The sequence below is a fragment of the Mauremys reevesii genome, linkage group 4 (genome assembly GCF_016161935.1).
Source record: "Mauremys reevesii isolate NIE-2019 linkage group 4, ASM1616193v1, whole genome shotgun sequence".
NCBI lineage: Eukaryota > Metazoa > Chordata > Testudines > Geoemydidae > Mauremys > Mauremys reevesii.
The window spans coordinates 53,877,436-53,895,335 of record NC_052626.1 but is presented as its reverse complement, the minus strand read 5'-3'; the positions used below and the strand labels follow the sequence as shown (position 1 = coordinate 53,895,335).

Sequence of the window (17,900 nt, the reverse complement as noted above, 5' to 3'; positions counted from 1 at the left end):
TATGGAGGGTATGGGCTCTGGACAGGGGGTGCGGGCTCCAGGTGGGTCCAGAAATTAGGGGTTCATGGTGTGGGGGAGGGCTCCCAACTGGGGCAGGGGACTGGAGTGTGGACTCCGGCTTCGGGGGGTGGGCTCTAGGGAAGAAGGGTTTGGGGTACAGGAGGGGACTGGGGCAAGGTGTTGGGAGTTTGGGTGTGGGAGGAACTCCGGGGGTGAGGCAGGGGCTTGGGGTGGAGGAGGGGGTGCGGTGTCCCAGCGGTGCTTACTGCAGTTCCCAGCCAATGGTCATGGTTCCTGCCAATGGGAGCTGCGGGGCTGGCTCTCGGGGTGGAGGCAGCACATGGAGCCTCCCTGGGTGCACATGTGCCTAGGGGCTGCAGGGAACTGGCGGCTGCTTCTGGGAGCCACACAGCGCTAGGGCAGGGAGTTTGCCTTAGCCCCAGCTCCCGCTGCGCCGCCGACCGTACTTTTTACGGCCCGGTCAGCAGTGCTGACTGGAGCCGCCAGGGTTCCTTTTCGACTGGGCATTCTGGTCCAAAACTGGACGCCTGGCAACCCTATATATAAGTGCTCCTAGTATTACTAAGAGCAGTACAAGTATCTCACATATCAAAGACAAGCAGAACAAAGAAATACTTGAGAAAAGCTTTCAAATGTATAGTATACACGTTAAATAGACCCAACAAGGCTCCATGAAAAAGTTTGAAAAGAATTCTATTCAGAGACAATTCTGCTTAGCTTGATCGTAGCTTGATTACTCTTTTCCTTTTTCTTTTTAAATATAATAACAGACTGGGTGGGCAAGAGAAGTGCAATGGATGTAATTTATCTGTATTTTTAAACGTCCTTTCACTTAGTATTGTACAGAAATCTCAAAGAGAAGCAGGAGGAGTATTGTCTGGATAATAATATCAATGGATAATGAACTGCTGACAGATAAGATATCATAACTTATTATCAATAGCATTACTTCAGAATGTGCAGAGACATCAAGTGAAATCCCATATAGAGCTTGGTATTGAGATCAGTATTATTCAACATTCATTAATGACCTGAAGGAGAATGTAAATTCAACAGTGATCAAATTTGCAGATGATACAGCTAGGAGTTATGACAAATAGAGAGGATTTTCAATCAAAAATACAGTTAGATATGAACAACTTGGGAATTTGGTTGGACTGGTATGAGATGAGAATTAATGTAAAGAAATATAAAATAATACACTAAGGAAAGGATAATGCAGCACAGGGATAAAACAGGGAATTGTTATCTAAAAATAGTTATGAAGCAAGTGACTTGGGGGGTAATACTGATAAGGAACTGACTATGAGTTTTCAATTGAATGTCATGACAAAAAAGACCAATTTCATTCTGAGATACATATATGGATAGGTATATAGATGAAAGTTTTGTGAGAAAGTCTTGCTGCAAACTTCACAGGATTTGTACAAGACAGAGCAACCTCAGAGGAGAAATTACACCTTAAAACCATGATCAGCCATGGCAGGAAAACTAATTCAGCTCAAGTGAGTTTTATTGGGTGAAAATTTAGGAAAAAGAATGATACTGCTGTTCCAGTAAATTGGTTCTGATTTGAACTCAAGATAAAAAAAGAAAAAACAGATGCTTCCCATGAATCATTTAAAAAGTACATTCATTTTAAAATGTAATGTTTCTACTATATTTTCAAAAAAAAAGAATATCAGCTTAAGTAATTAAAAACAGAAACAATGATCATATGGGAAAACAACCCAGAAAATCTGTTTTAAAACAGAAGCTATCAAAGTCAACAGTTTCTCACAGTTACCACAGATATCTACTGTTCTGTGTATGGGAAAAACATCATAATCTCACACTCCACTCTGTCGTAAACGTTGGCAAAATACTGTTTAATGGTGACCACTGTATTTTGAAAAGATTTGTTTGTTCATGGAATGATTTTCCTTAGGGTGACAGAGACCTGTTTTAAGGAAAAGTAGTAACTGGCTGTATAGTTTTTCCCGGGTTCATTGTTGTGGCATAGGACCTTGTATGGGAGAAGAGCAAAGAATTTAAAGTAGAGAAAAATCATTAGGACTCCTCAGAGACTTTCTCTGTGGTGCAAAACATCCCAGCATAGATTGTAGGAGGGAGGAACATAATAAGCCTTCATTTGTGCTCTCAGGGGCAAAATGGCAAATCCTGTCTTTCTCCTGTTGGAATGGAGGGTACCAGGCATAAAGGAACCAGAGCAGCTACACTGAATGGTGATACGGATTTTAGGAACAGGGAGCAGGGTAGGGTCTGATGCTTTGCAGATACACTGGACATTTCCTTTGTAGAGTAGTGGTACTAAGGTAGCAGAGTACTGATCCCTCTGAGGTTGGAGTAGTATCCACGGAGCAGATTGGCCTTGCAGACCACTCATTTTTTTTTCTTAAATACTAGGTACTGAGAAAAGGATCCATTCGTTCTGGTTGGTTTTCAAAGTGAAGTAATATGTATTTCTGAATCTCCAGACTGCCGATGAGTATGTGCATTAACGTATCTGTAACACTACTATTCCTTTTTTCCCCCCCCAAAGGACAAGGAAGGAGTTGAAGGTGTCTCTGTAGGAGCCATTCTTTCTGACTATCAACGAGTTCGAGTGGAAGACGTGTAAGAAAATATTCTTGAGAAATTACTTATAAACTTGAAAAAATATATTTTTTGTCAGTGATGTGAACAAAACCAACAAAAAGTCTGTAGTATAGAACAGAAACAGGTGCTTTTATTCCATTTTCTAAGATACCTGATTCGTAAAACTAACGGAAAGCACTGTGCTTTTTTCTTTGTATGTATATCTTCCATATATACCAGTAGTGAAATTATAGTAGATGGATTTGATGGATTCTACAGCACGGGTGGGCAAACTTTTTAGCCTGAGGGCCGAATCGGGTTTCATAAATTGTATGGGGGCTGGTTAGGGGAGGGGGTCATGGCCCGGCCCCTATCTACTATCTGCTCCCCCTCCCCCCAGGACTCCTGCCCCATCCAACCCACCCCTGTTCCCTCATGGCCCCCCCAGGACCCTTGCCCCATCCACCCCCCCACTCCCTGTCCCCTGATGACCCCCGGATCCCTGCTGCCCCATCCAACCCCTCCTCTCATTCCTGATGCCCCCCCGAGACCCCTGCCCCATCCAGCCACCCCTTCGCCCTGTTCCCTGACTGCCCCCGGAACCCTTGCCCCAGACTGCCCCCTGCTACCCTATCCAACCTCCCCCTTCCTGACTGCCCCCCGGGACCCTTGCCCCAATTCAACCCCCTGGTCCCCCCAACCATCCCCCCCCCTATCCACACCCCTGCCCCCTGACCCCCCCCAACTCCCCTGCCCTCTATCCAACCCCCCCTGCTCTGTGCCCCCTTACCGTGCTGCCTGGAGCACCGGTGGCAGGAGTTTCTACAGTCACGCTTCCCGGCTGGATCCGGGCCATGCTGCTGCTGCCACCGTGCAGCACAGAGCACTGAGTCAGGCCGGCTCTGCAGCTGCGCTGCCCCAGGAGCTCACAGTCCCGCCACCCAGAGCATTGCGCTGGCCGCGGAGTGAGTGAGCTGAGGCTGCAGGGGAGAGGGAACAGCAGGGGAGGGGCCAGGGGTGAGCCGCCCGGGCCAGGGGCTCGGTGGCTGGGTAGGACAGTCCCACGGGCCGTAGTTTGCCCACCTCTATTCTACAGGCTTCTTTCTGTCTAATCCTGGATCCATTGACATTATTGACAGTTTTGGCATTGATATAATGGGAGAGGTATTAGGTATTACTTCCACTGACTTTTCTCAGTTTCAGCTGGAGGATTCACTGCTCAATTCCAAAATCTAGAATTGACCAAAATAATCTGGTGGTCACCAGTTGACATTTTTCAACTAAAATTTCCATTAAGGACAGGAAACAAAAATGACCAGAACCATAATAAATATAACTTTGACCCACAAGAATCTAAAAACAAAGATATATTGTAAAACATACAAAGCTCATCCACTGATTCATCATACTTTCCTCCAAACCAGCTGAATCTCCTGAAATATGATCAGGAGTTAATAGAAAAAGCACCATAGCTTTTTCAATTAATAAAATAGATGAGACACCTGATATTGGCTGTACTCCCATTACTTCCTCTTGAAAACAAGCCAAAACTTAGCAAAGTCTGTCACAGAAGGTTTGTTTAATAATAATTTTAAAAAAATCATTAAGCAGCAACTTGCATTTCTCATTTGTAGTGGGAAGATTCTTTTAATGTGGGTGTACCATACTCCCTCTTCAGAGAGTTTCAGCAAAGATTGAATGTATAAAGATACACTGGCAAATATACACACCCTAGCAACATGCACAAGACTTTTTGTTGGGCTTTTAGAAAGTCTATTTGCAAATACAACTCTTGGAGCTTTGGAAGGAGAAAAGTGTAAACCTTACCATGAGGCTCAGAGTTTCAGGTGAAGTGACGGGTAGGATTTAGGTCAAAATGTCTGCCTCCATGGCTGCAGAGAAATCAGATGCTAGCTCTTCCCTGGGTAAATTTAGGCTAATGAAAAATCATTTAGGTCAAACCATAAATTTAAACTAGTGCAGAATGCATCTATTAGGCAGTGCTCTGAGGTGGCAGCATGTGTCACCAGTGCTGCATAATGTGCATAGCTATATAGTGGGTTCCATATTGAATTTAAGGTGTTAGTTTTGATTTATTAAGCCCTAAACGATGTGGTACTTTTCTGCCTGAGAGTCCACCTCTTCTCAGACCATACTACCACAGTTGCTGAGGCACTCAGTGAAAGTACTCGAATCTCCCTTAATTTTAAAAAGAGTTGGTTGGTGAGAGGGCCTTCCCCATGCAGGGCTCTCAGCCTAGTCTGAAATATGCTGGATATGTTGGCCTTTGGGGCATGCTGCAAGGTGCATCTATTTGTATGAGCTTCTGCAGAGGTAGACTTTTCGGGGGAATCAGATATGTGGGTGGTAAAGTTAATTCTGTGTTCCTCAGGTTGTTTAAATTTTTGTTTTTGTAATTTATGGCAGGAATGCCTAGAGCCTTGGCTAGGGGCCTCTTTTTATTTTTATGAATTTAAATAAATACAATTCTAGTGGTTTCATGACTAACTCACTAGTAGGATGGTTTAAAAAAGTTCTAAGGAGACCTTTCTTTTTGCAAATCTGAGAAAAATAAGAACTGCGTTACATTCCTATAAAAATCACTATTTATTAATAATACAGACTTCATGAAGATCATCCAATTTTCCTTCCTCTTGAAGGAGGAACTGGGAGTTTAGGATACCTAAGTCTATGCATAAGTACTCAGTGTGAATGCTTGACTTATACAAACAAAGGAGTATTTTCCCCTGTCATAAGATAATTTAGGGAAATTTTAAAAGCTAAAGAAATTCTAAGAAAAACAGTATAGAATTCTGACTCCACATTCAATCTGGGAATATCAGAATCCTTATCTGTCCAGTACATAATATAATAACCTATTTGTGAAGCCCACAACATTTTAAAATTGAAAATCCTATACCCCACTCTTTATCTGTGTCAGTTAAATTAGATCATTAAATAATTGCTTGCTAACCCCTCTAAACAAACTGCAATACCATATGCATACATATGCTAATAATATTGCTCTAAAAGTTTTAAATCATTTAAACCGAGTGCTATTGTCCTTAATAATCAAGGAACACCCCAAAAAAATTAGGAGTGAAGATTATCTTCTAAAGTGAGAATCAGTTTGGGGCAATCAGAGTTTATCTTGTAGAAAATATTTTGTACAATAAATATTTTTGAGTAGATTATAGTTTGAAACTTTCACATGGTGTAAATTCATAAGGATGTTTGTTCCTTTATTTTACATTTTCACCCTTTATAGTTAGGCATATCAGTAGAATGACTGTTTCATTTTACCTATTCCATGTTTTGGAATATCCAGTGAAAGCATTTGAGCAACTTACTTTGCATTGAGGCCTAGATTTTCAGACTGGGTTCTAACGCCATATTTAGGCACTTATAGGAGGGGAAGAATATGCATTTATTAACTTAACTTTGGGCCTCTAAATGCTGGTGTTTATTAATGGTGTTTAACTATTTAAAAAAAAGAGAGAACCTATTCAGGCCAAAATAATTAAAGAATTTCAAATCCACTCCAAAACAACAACCAACCAAAAATGACTGCTCTGTATATGAACACTTTAGAGGCTGTTTCATTCGTTTTGCCCTCACCAATAGTTTATATGCAGGTTGCTGAAAATTACAGAGAAAAGGAATAGAACCTTGCTAGTTATACACCTTAATCTAGCAGAAAATAGCCCAACTTCCCAGAAAATATGTAATAGTAATTGCAAAAGAAACTATAGAACAGTTAGGCCAGGTTTTTAAAAACTGAGGGTGGGGTTTTTTTCAGGAGAGCTCATTGTTGACCTTTACATTGAAGTCAGTTATTACTTTCAGTAATACTTTCAGAGTTAGGTAAATGCTGAATTATTTTGAGGATGCGACATGGGGTGCCTAAATTTAGTATTCTAAATCCACATTTAGGTACCTGATTCTCAAAGTTGCCAAGCACTCAACAGCTGCCTTTTACTTTGCTGCTGGTTGCTCAGCATCTTAAAAATCAGGCCACTTATTTAGATGCCTAAATATTTAGGTGCATAACTCTAGGCAGACAAGTTGGCTAAGATGCTATATTTTATTGGACCAAATTCTGTTGTTGAAAAAGACAAAATTTTGAGCTATAAAGAGCTTTTCTTCAGGTCCTCAATTCTAGCCACACATTTAAAAATAATGTTAATTCTTCTGATACGCGATCATGTGTTAAATAATTGAAACAATGATAATTGACAAAATAAGTCTATTCTGTATGTAATTTGAGTAGTTCTATTGTTTTAATAGGACTGCTCATGTGAGTAAGGTTATCTACTTGTTTGTGTTTGCCAGGTTTGGGCCATAATGGACAAAGTCTCCTTGCTTTATTTTTGTTTTTATCCACTTTCTCACTAATTCACAAAATTTACTAATTTGCAATGGGTCTCTCCCTGTCAGTAGTGTGAATTAGTGATCGTCTAATGTGATAAATACAAATGCAATTTAAAGAGCATATATCAAAGAAGTGTAAGTACAGCAGGTGAAACTAGTCTCCTTGGATTGGCATTTTGTATCTCTAGTACAGATTCTGTACTCATTCTGTATGTGGCAATCCAGTTGATCCCAATGTATAACGAATTCAGAATATACAGTGGCGATCTGCTCTGTGCATTCCACAGATAAGCAGTGTTGTCCTTAATATTGTGGACAGAAATATACCGTCTTCTGGATTGATATGGGGTTATGTATATGAAGTTTTGGGGCTTAATTTTGCCCTTGTTTATACTTATGTTACCAGTGTAACATTATTAACATCAGTGATTTATACAGGTACAATTAAAATCAGAATCAGGTTGTTTAGTATTCTTTTTTCATACAGTACACATACACACTGTACTCTGTAAAAGATAACATGTTTTTAATACATTCATTATGATAAAATATTGAAAGTTTAGAAAACATACCGGTACATGTTTAATAGTAGGACACCCTAGAAATGTGTTACGTTTATTGTTGAACACATTTTTCCATGTAAAAGAGCATCATAATTGAAATTCACCCAATGATCTGTCTTTATTTTTCTTTTAAAAAGGTGTAAGAGGCTTAATCTGCAGCCTTTAGCTTACCTTTGGCGTCGAAACCAGGAAGCTTTGCTCAAAGAAATGATATCATCTAACATTCAAGCCATCATCATAAAAGTAGCAGCTTTTGGTAGGTATCCAGATTATGAACAATGCTGTATGTTAACACTTTGGTAAACTTAATTTATTAATGAGCAACTGCAAAAGCATAGCAAGGAAAAAGAAAACAAAAACTCTGTTTTGTAATTTAAGGTGAGAAACAGTAATATGAAGAGGTGAAGAAGGATAGATTTTAAAATGAGTTTTGCCAGAATATGACAATATGTCTGAACAATTAATGGAACCTATAAATAATACATAATATACACAATAGATTTTTGTAGCTTAGTCATTAAATTCCTTCAGTTATTTCCCCCTCCCAGTATACATACATATATAATGCAATGGTCCACAGTACTGTCATTCATAGGGAATACAAATTGATGGCTAGAGATGGGTTCAGAATTATAAAATATCACAGAAAGATGTAACAAAGAATTAACAAATTAATATCCAACATTTATATTGGGACTTAAAGAACTTGTATAACAGCAGTCTTTAAATTTGTGAAGCTGATAGCACACAGTAGGTGGGGTGTCACTGATATTTTTGAAAGAATGACAGTTATAGTTTAGTTGTTTGAGTAAATCAGAGTTCAGAATCAACATATCCTTTGACTTTCATTGGCAATGGTTTAGAGCGTGACTTTTATATTGAAGCAAGCCATTACAAAAGATGATCAGAATGTTTGCAAAGACAAAAGATGTACTCTAGTGGACTATTAAAGAAAGCTTTATTGAGTGGCACGTGTTCTGTAACCATACAGAAGCAGATGAGAACCTTATTAATGGCACACTACATCATTTCCAAATTACAGGACTCAAAGCAGTTTTTAATGTAAAAGTATCAGATTAGGGTTTAAGAATAAAAGTGACAAACCCCCCTTTTTCTTTTGGGGTCACTAGGGTTTTGTGGGTCATTAGACCAAAGAATGGCTAGTATAATAGAAAAGAGTCAGTTCTACATGGGTGGATAAAAATATATATCTGATAAATTGTGTTGTATAACCTTGGTGTGTGACAGGTCTTACGTTTAGCATATATGTGACACTTTCACATTGTGTCTAATGCCTTTTTCTACTTCTTTAAATACCCTTTTTTAAAAACAAAGGGGTAATATTGTGGTGTAATACTTTTTAAGAGTTATGTAGAGTAACTTTAGTTGTTTATTCATAGCCTGGCTTGAAACTACTATCATTTTTTTTTTTAAATCTTTTTTATTTATTTATTTTCTTTGTTGAAGTCCTTTCAGCTCCAGCTGGGTTTCCCTTGTCAGAACACTTTAGTTTTACAGCACTTACTAGTATGGTCTCATTTCATTGTTCTCAGTGGATCTTTCAGTGCTGCTAGCATTATTAAAATGACTAGAAACACAAAACTTTGTCATTCACTCTCAATTTACATGAGATGTTCCCATTTTTAATAGCATTTTCTCCTCTGGTGGGGGTGATTGGGTACAATATATAGGAATTAACTGCCTCACTTCCTCTCTGTCTTTAAATAAAGAAAAAAAGCTCAAGATCTTTTATTTAAAAGAAAGAAAGTTTCCAGCTCATGTACAGCAAACAGAGAAGGGTTGTTGCTTATATTTTTACAGCACTTATCTTAGTGTGAGACAAAAGAATAAGATTAACTAATATGCTTTTTCAGAACTAAGTAATTGTATGTCACCAACTGAACTTTGTTTCATTTGCTTTGCTCATAAGCAGCTCTCTTAAACTGTATGACAATTCAGTACTTCTTACACATTGTTTAGAACCAAAATAATTTTTAGTTTATAAGCCAAAATCCATTTAAAAAGTGGTAAGTGATTCAGAAAATGACTGCAGAGGTGACATGGTTGGTGACCTGTATCATCCCTGAAGCAAGATAAACTTGTCTTTTGTATCTCAGATGCTTTTAAAAAGTTAGAATTGACTGGTTAGTGCACAAAGAATGCTTTGTGGAGTGTTCCTTTAAAGAGCAAATACCGTAAATAGTTGTAGATAGTAATTAGATAGAAGATCACTGCTGCTTTTTTTTTTTTTTTTTGGTTAAGGTAAAAAGAAAGATCTTATCAGACTCAATTTCTCACCTGCCTCAGGCAGTCATAATTAGATATAAGCAAATTTAATGGAGCCTGTGTGCTTTGGGGCCATTCTGCAATGCTTTAATAATTGCATGCTTTATTAAAGTAAGTTTAAGGTATGAAGGCTGTTTAACATATCAGGTGGCAAAGAAGCTAAAGATACAGGTTACCTACTTGCCTTTTAGCTTAATAATCAAAGGCGCTTTTAAGCCAAATTGCTATGAATGCATTTAAAATAACAGATTTAAAAGTCTGAGAGGTGATGCATTAGATGGTATACTGTACAGATGTTAAAACAACAAGCAAGTCAGGTAACTTGAGCTTGACATTCATCAGCATTGGCATGCCCACACACCCTCCCGTGTCCTGTTTTCCATTAACCTGGTGCTAATTTTGGAAAGGTAAAAGGCTTTTTATAGTTTATGTAGACAGCACATAATTATACAAGTAAATGAGCATTAATTTAGTACATTTCCTTAAATCCACCTTTACAAATAGTTAGCCTTGTCAGCAGCAAGAGTTTTCCATCTTGGAATAGTGTGCTGCTCCAAATGATGGGAGATGAAGTACTTTCACTCATGTGCAACAGGAACACTGTTACCAGCTCCCTACATAATGTATCTTCATGTCCCTTCTGTTATATGTTAGTCAGTTTCAGTTTGTCCCAAGGCCAAAACTTAAAGTATGTTTCAGAGGTGCCAATAATAGGAGATAAACACCCAATAACTCTGAGCAGATTTGACTAGGAAAAGCAGAAAATTGTTTAAACAAATTTATCTCCAGCACCCAATTTGTGGTGCCCAGAGCTGCCTATAAAACAGTAACTGTGATGAGTTTTTCCCTAAAGTATTTCCACTTTAGCAAATTTAAATGATACAGGTTAGCCAGTATTAGCTGAAAAATAGCTGGTAATAGCTGCCTTTATCATATAGGTTCCTTTACCACAAGATCCTGCTATATCAATTGTCCAATTGTCCAAAGGAAGCAGATGAAACAGAGCATAATAAAGGGTCAGCATAATCATGAAAGGCCTGATTTTGATCTCCTCACTCACACTAGACTTCAGTTAGGTCATTTGTGGGTTAAAGTACTATTCAGCTTGAGTAACTGTCAGAATCTGTACCTAAATGATTCCCTGTCTGTGCATATAATATGATTTCTCAAGTTAACTTAAGATCCCATCTGCAACAGATCCTAAACTAAATTAGTTATGCCGGCACACTGGGCAGCATATTAGATGTACCTGTGGTAAGTTTACTTCCACTCCAGAGCAGTAGGGAGAGTACATCTTCGGGGATTCCCCCCCACCTCCCAGTATGATCTATAATGATTTCTCACCATCAAGGATAATATGAAGATAACATTTATATTTAATCTGATTACAGTAGACTAGTTTATATGACCCGAGTCAAATGTTATCTGTAACCCCCAGCTACAATGATATATTAAATAATGGAATGATAAATTTGAGTTGTTTCTATATCATTTGAATTATTTTAATGTCTTATTTACAGTTAAATTGATTTAACTTCAGAGCTGTTAGCTTTTCCCAATATTTTAACAATAATCTTCTGAAAGTCTATTAATCTTCAGTACATTTTATTAAGGACTAGTACAGATTGTTTGCTTGAGGATTCAAGAAAAAAATGGCTTATTCAATATTTTCATCAAAATCAGAATTGCAAAGCCAAAATTTCTAGCTTTTATGAGATTTATATGTATTACTTCAGTCAATTTATACATTGCAGTTCCTTCCTGTTCTCTTACAGTATAATAATTATCCATTGTAAGATTAAACCTCTGAATAATAAATTGTAATCGTTAGGTCAAATAATAGAAGCATTCAGCTAAGAAGGCAGGTCTCTCAGCTTCCCATGGTAAATAATATTTCTAAATCCTAGCCCTTTTATTAGACCTTATAAAAGAAAATACATTGTAACTCTATTTATTTGTTTGGGAATAATGGAAGCAGAGAATATTGATTATTTATTTTCATTGCAGTATTGCACGAAAGGCAATCCTGGCCCCATTGAAGTCAATGGCAAAACTCCCATTGACTTCGGAGGAACTAGGATTTTTACCCAAAGTCTTTAGGAAAGACCTCAGCACCCAATAGCTCCCATTTAGGTACATAAGTGGGAGCTTCTGGCTGTTGAACTGTTTTTGAAAATCTGCCTCATTCAGTTAAATGGGAATGGGGTTCTTTTAAAAATTATGCTCAAGTTGTCATTTCTGAGCAGTTTTGAAAATCTGTTCCCTGAATCAGGATTGAGGGGCGGGGCTTCATGCTGAGTGTTATCAGAACACAGTGGAAGACAGTCTCTTCCCCTAAAAAATTGCTGTCTGATTTTTCCCAGACAATTTAAAAACATGATTTGACAAGTGAGTGTTAACAAACAAAAGGAAAGAGGAGGAGAAAGGGAACAGATAAAAAAATCAATATAAGATCCCTTCATAGTCCTCCAGACTCCACTGTAAATACAAGCACTTTTTCACATTATGTTAAAACTAAAGAACAGGATATTCTTTCTTAGCCAGTTAAGCTTATTTTATTTTCCATTACTTTTTCTGAGGTAGTCACCAGAGCTTTAATAGAGTTTATGACAACATTTACAGCCTTTACTTTCAATATTGTTTGTTTTTACTAATGGGAAAAATACTGCTTTCATTTATCATAATTTTAAATAGAAGATAAAATGGCAAATAATTTTCTTTTGTATCACCAAGTACAAGATTTTAATGATTAACTATTCTCTTGGAAATAAGATAAGACATTCTCAAACATGGCTTTTAAACATCTGTTAAAAAGACGCTTCTTCAACAAAGTTAGCCGAAATAATTTTCTTACGCACAAATCTGAAGGCTTGTAACTCGTTATGATTGTATTCTTTGTACTGTTGACACAATTGGTAAATCAAGTGGATGCCTGGCATGCACTTTAGGAATGGCTATCATGTTACTCCTTTTTTTTTTTCCTCCTTATAAACCTTGTTTGTTTCCTAACCAGCACATACTATAGTAATTACATTTTTGAGCAAAGCTTCCTTAATCTACTCATACCCTATGGAATGTAAATGTATTTGACCTTTTTGCTTCAGACATGTTTCCTTAATGCATCTGTGTGCTGAATTCAGGTAGCCATACGACTCACATTATTTAACAATAACAAAAAAGAAAGAAAGCTCTCTGTCACTTGTTTGTCCTGTACTGTCAGAGAGGTCATGGCTCTTGAGGCACCAGGAGCCATTTCGCCCTATTGCAGATATTCCCATTACATACATAGGGCTCAGCATGGAAAATGAAAAGGTGGCTGTGGGAGCAGGAGGCAAAAACACAGTCAAAGCTAGCAAGGGATTCAAGGATGATGATGTGATGAGAAAAAGAGTTGGTAAGTGGGGAGAGACAAGCTGTGAAGGGCCTTGATGGGAAGGAGAAACTTGATTCAAAGAGGGGGGTGACATGAGATGTCTGAGAGGGAGGCTGAGATGTCCAAAAGGCAGGTTGAATGGAAGGAGACAGGCAAGGGATAGAAAGGTAGATTTTTGAGTCATCACCACAGAGATGGTAGTTGAAACCAAATGAACAGATGAGATCATCCAAGGAAAGGATCACATGGGAGAAAGGGGCTACGTATGGAGCAGAGAATGAGAAAGGGAGCTACTGACACAGATGCTAAAAATAATGATCAGAGAAGTTTGAAATGGAAAAGGAGACATTGGAGTCACAAAGGTTCAAGTAAACGAAGATTGTCAAGGAGAGAATAATGGAGATAATCAAAAGCAGCAGAGAAGTTAGCGTATGAAGGAAACGAGGTCCTGGATTTAGCTTTCATGCTCTTAGCGAGAGAAGTTTCAGTGGACTGAAGGGGGCAGAGACAGTACTGGACGGGATCTGGGATGAAGTTGGAGGAGAGGCACTTGAGGTAGCAGTTGTAGATGTGGAGGTGGATGGGTTAATGGAGGAGAGTAGCCTAGAAACCTTATACCAAAAAGTTTGTAGATTTCATTTCATTTCCTTCCACACCTTGGGTTTTGTAATTGACCATTTGTGCCTCAGTGAGAGTGACTGTGTGCTCAGCTCACTTATTTTAGATGCTTAAATGTAGATTTAGTAGCCTGACTTTTGGTTCCTATTTTTGGAATTATTGGTCTATGTTAATAGAGAGACACAGGTATTGACCTGTGTTCTGGAGACAGGTAACCAGAGACCTCCTGGTCACGCAGTGTCTGTTCGTAAATATTTTACTAGAGGCATTGACAACTCTTAGGCAGAGATGGGTAAAACAAAGGCAGCTGATACATATACAGTCTCCCTCTTCCCAGTTCAGGTGCCTAGCACCTCAACAACCGCGGGCTGCTGGAAGGAGGAATTGTAGGGAAAGTCTTGCTCTCAGCCCCTGCAATACTAGCCTGGAGCATGTTCAGTTGCTCTGTGAAGATGGTGCATGCGCAGTCCAGTTGGTATATATACTCTGTGAGGGGATGGAGCACCTTTGAGAAGTTTGTATCTTCAGAGAATTTATCTGCCAACCTCTAACAAGTCTCTTCTAAGCATGTGCAAACTGTGATTTTTCACAGGTTTATAATTTGGGTGGGTTTTCATAGGGATAGTAAAAGGAACATCCTTAGCAGTTTGGTAACATCTACTCCCCTTACCCCTACCAAATTTTAATTTCCTGTTCCAAAGTATAGAGATGCTAGAACTTCTCTGTGAAAAAATTGTAAGAATTTTTTTAATGTAGGGGCCGGGCCGGGCCAGTTTGTTTACTTGCCGCATCACATCCCTCGTTTTACCCACATTAAAGTTTTGTGCTGTCCACGGTTTCCCGCAGCCCCATTGGCCTGTAGCGGCGAACCATGGCCAGTGGGAGCTGCATTTGGCCGAACCTGTGGACTTGGCAGGTAAAAAGACCGGCCCAGCCCGACAGGGGGCTTACCCTGGCAGGCCGCGTGCCAAACGTTGCCGATCCCTGGTATAGAGTTTAATTACATGATTACATACAGTTTTTTCCACAGACTCACTGCCTCATTCAGAGCACAGGATGAATGAGGGTTTTGTTGTCTATTGACCACTTGGCTCATTTGTTGCAGAAGTTGGAATGTGTGTAGTGACTAAGGCTGAGAACTGCAGAAAGAGAGAGAACATTTTCTTGGTTAAAATAATTTAATGCTGCTTTGGAGAACTGGATGCTCTCTCTGCCTCTGCCACAGAGTTCCTGTGTGATGCTCGGCAGGTCAGTTAAACCTGATTCTTTACAGGGAGTCATTAATGGAGTGTTCCTTGGTTTCTTGGAGCCTGGTGTCTGATTTGCAAAAGTGCTAAGCACTTAACTGCAACTGAAGTCAAAGGGGGCTAGCTGAACTTATAAAGTGCTATCTAATGCTAAGTACTCTGAAAAAACGGGTCATAGGTATCTCAGATATGACATCCAAAATTATTGGATACTTTTGACTTTACAGTGTCTCAGTTCCCCATCTGTAAAATTGGAATAATGCCACCCTCTAGCCTCACCGGGGTCTTGTGAAAATAAATTAATAGATGTTTGTGAATCATTCAGATATCATAGTGATGAGCACCATAGAAAAACCCAGTAAATTAATAATTCTGCCTTCAGAGTAGGGTTCAATATATAAACCTTGGGGTCACACACTGAACGATTAGGATAAACAGAATATTGAATAGCTGCTCATTAAGAGACTCCATCCTGTGCACTGAATGAGGCAAGGGTCTGTTTTCCTCACTGGCTCCCAATTCCAGCCTCCCCCCTTAGAGTCCCAGTATCCTTGTCTAAATATTCCCAACTTCCCCTCAACCCCTTCCCAGCTTTAGTCCCAGTCTCCATGCCCAGTCAGTCCCAGTTTTACTCCCTTGCCACCCTCCCCAGCCCCAATCTTGACAGATAGAGTCCAAATCTACTCCTTTCCCTTCCCTCTGTATTAAAATAAGGGAGCTTCCTACTCCTGGTGTCATCATTGAGAGCACAGAAGATACAGGCTCATTGCTCTCAGTTTCATTGCCCAGCACAGAGCAGCTATTACACTGAAAGTCAGAATGAGCATGGTCAGTTGCTCTGTGGAGATGACACATGCACAGTCTGGTCAGCACTAGGAGCTCAGAGAAGCTTGAGCATGGTCAGTGCAATCTTTGCAGATTTAAATTGCTAAAATTGAAGAATTTTATACTGAGGATGTGCAAACTTGTGACTTTTGAAAAGCTTATAAATTGGCCAGATTTGCATCCATTTTCACCGAGCTGGCAAAAGGCATGTCTCTGATACAATGGCCTCTTCTCTGCCAAATTTAAAATCACTGCTCCAAGGCATGAGGGTGCTAGAACTTTTCAAAGAAAAGAATCACAGAATTTTTTTACATAGGGAAAATTACTTCATTTTTCCCAACCTTGTTCTCTGACACGTACAAATTGTTTTGAATGAAATTTCAGAAAAAAAATAAAAACTTAGATTAAGGCAGACACCCAGCGTGGAGTCCTTGCTGAACAGTTAAAAGGTTGCCAAAGTTATAAACATCTGAAAACGGGTGTCTTACAATGGGAAATGTCAGACAATCTTAATAATATTTACTACTACCAGCCCCACCAGTCAGACGTTCTTTTAAGGTTTTAGTCAGCTTTTGTGATGACTGAGTAAAACTGATTATAGCCTACCAGTATAAAAGTTTTTGTGTTAACCATATTTTCCCAACCTGCTTCCTGATGAACTGCAGCACGTACTGTATAAAATTTTGTTTTGTGTGATGGGAGCACAGGAAATGGATGACATATGGAGTTAGCCAGTACTAAATAAAATTTCCCTACAACCTTTTTCTAAACCATAAACATTTTAATGCTTTAAAAAATATTTTCCTGAAAAAATGTTGTTTTGTCAGTTGATGAAACAATCAAAAATTTCTTCAAAGATTTACACTTTTTAGAGAGGTTTCCTTTACCTACGTGGTCAGGCTAAATTGGCTTTGAAATCCTTGATGTAACTGGAACAAAATTAGCTTTGATGTTCCAAAGACTCATTAGAGAGTAAAGATAAAATTTAATCTGTTAATATGAAGAGTTTTAGGATCTTTTACCAGCTAGAATTCTGAAATTTGATATCATGTTTTATTCTAGTTTAGAAATATTATATTAACTTTTGAAAAGCTTCTTTAGAACTGGATTACCCTGGAAAGTATAAAGCAGAACTGGCCTAGAAGAGGGCAGTTATATTTAGCTTGACCACCTATCATTAGAAGGGTTCTGGAATCTCTACATTCAGCCTTGGCATAATTCTAACACTTGGGTACATTATCCCGTAGAAGAACACAGTTAAATTAAGTTTATTAAATTATATTATACAATAATTAAACAAGAATCAAGGTGGAAGATATATTTTAATGGCGCTAACATATTCTTGCACCTTTCCCCTTTATATACATTTACAAAAATTCAACATTTTAAAAAAGTTAATATTTTCAGAAATTAATTGTCAGGGAATCCATCCCACTCATCATTGTTGCACAGTCTTTCATTATATATCAACTTGCCCACATTATACCACCCAACTAACGTTAACTTTATCTATATATAAAATGATGGCGTCTAAATTAGCTGTTACCACTCAAGAAAGAGATCTTGGAGTCATTGTGGATAGTTCTGTGAAAACATCCACTCAATGTGCAGCGGCAGTCAAAAAAGCGAACGGAATGTTGGGAAATTATTAAGAAAGGAATAGATAATAAGACAGAAAATATCATATTACCTCTATATAAATCCATGGTACGCTCACATCTTGAATACTGCATCAGATGTGGTCGCCCCATCTCAAAAAGATATATTGAGATTGAAAAAAGTTCAGAAAAGGGCAACAAAAATGATTAGGGGTATGGAATGGCTCCCTGTAGTGGGGTGGTCACCCGCTCCAGCCCTGAGGGGGTAGAAGCAGCCCAGGGAAAGGGCTGTCCTGGGGAGTCAATAGGCATGGCTGATTGGGGAAGCAGCCTCAGCTGGGGCAGCTCCAGCCAGGCCAGAGACATCTTCCCCTGGCCTTCCCCAGATAAGGTGGGAAGGAATGGGATGGGAAGAGTGTGG

At 38.8% G+C, this 17,900-nt stretch overlaps 1 protein-coding gene across 9 annotated transcripts in view; it reads left to right on the top strand.

Moving 5' to 3' along the window:
• Positions 1–17,900, top strand: part of DPH6 (diphthamine biosynthesis 6) — a 380,184-nt gene that overhangs the window by 112,002 nt on the left and 250,282 nt on the right. For all 9 annotated transcript variants that reach the window (XM_039533241.1, XM_039533240.1, XM_039533239.1 and 6 more), the window contains exons 4-5: positions 2,564–2,637; positions 7,670–7,788. In XM_039533241.1, coding sequence (XP_039389175.1) covers positions 2,564–2,637; positions 7,670–7,788 — 193 coding nt within the window. The remainder of the gene's footprint in view (positions 1–2,563; positions 2,638–7,669; positions 7,789–17,900) is intronic.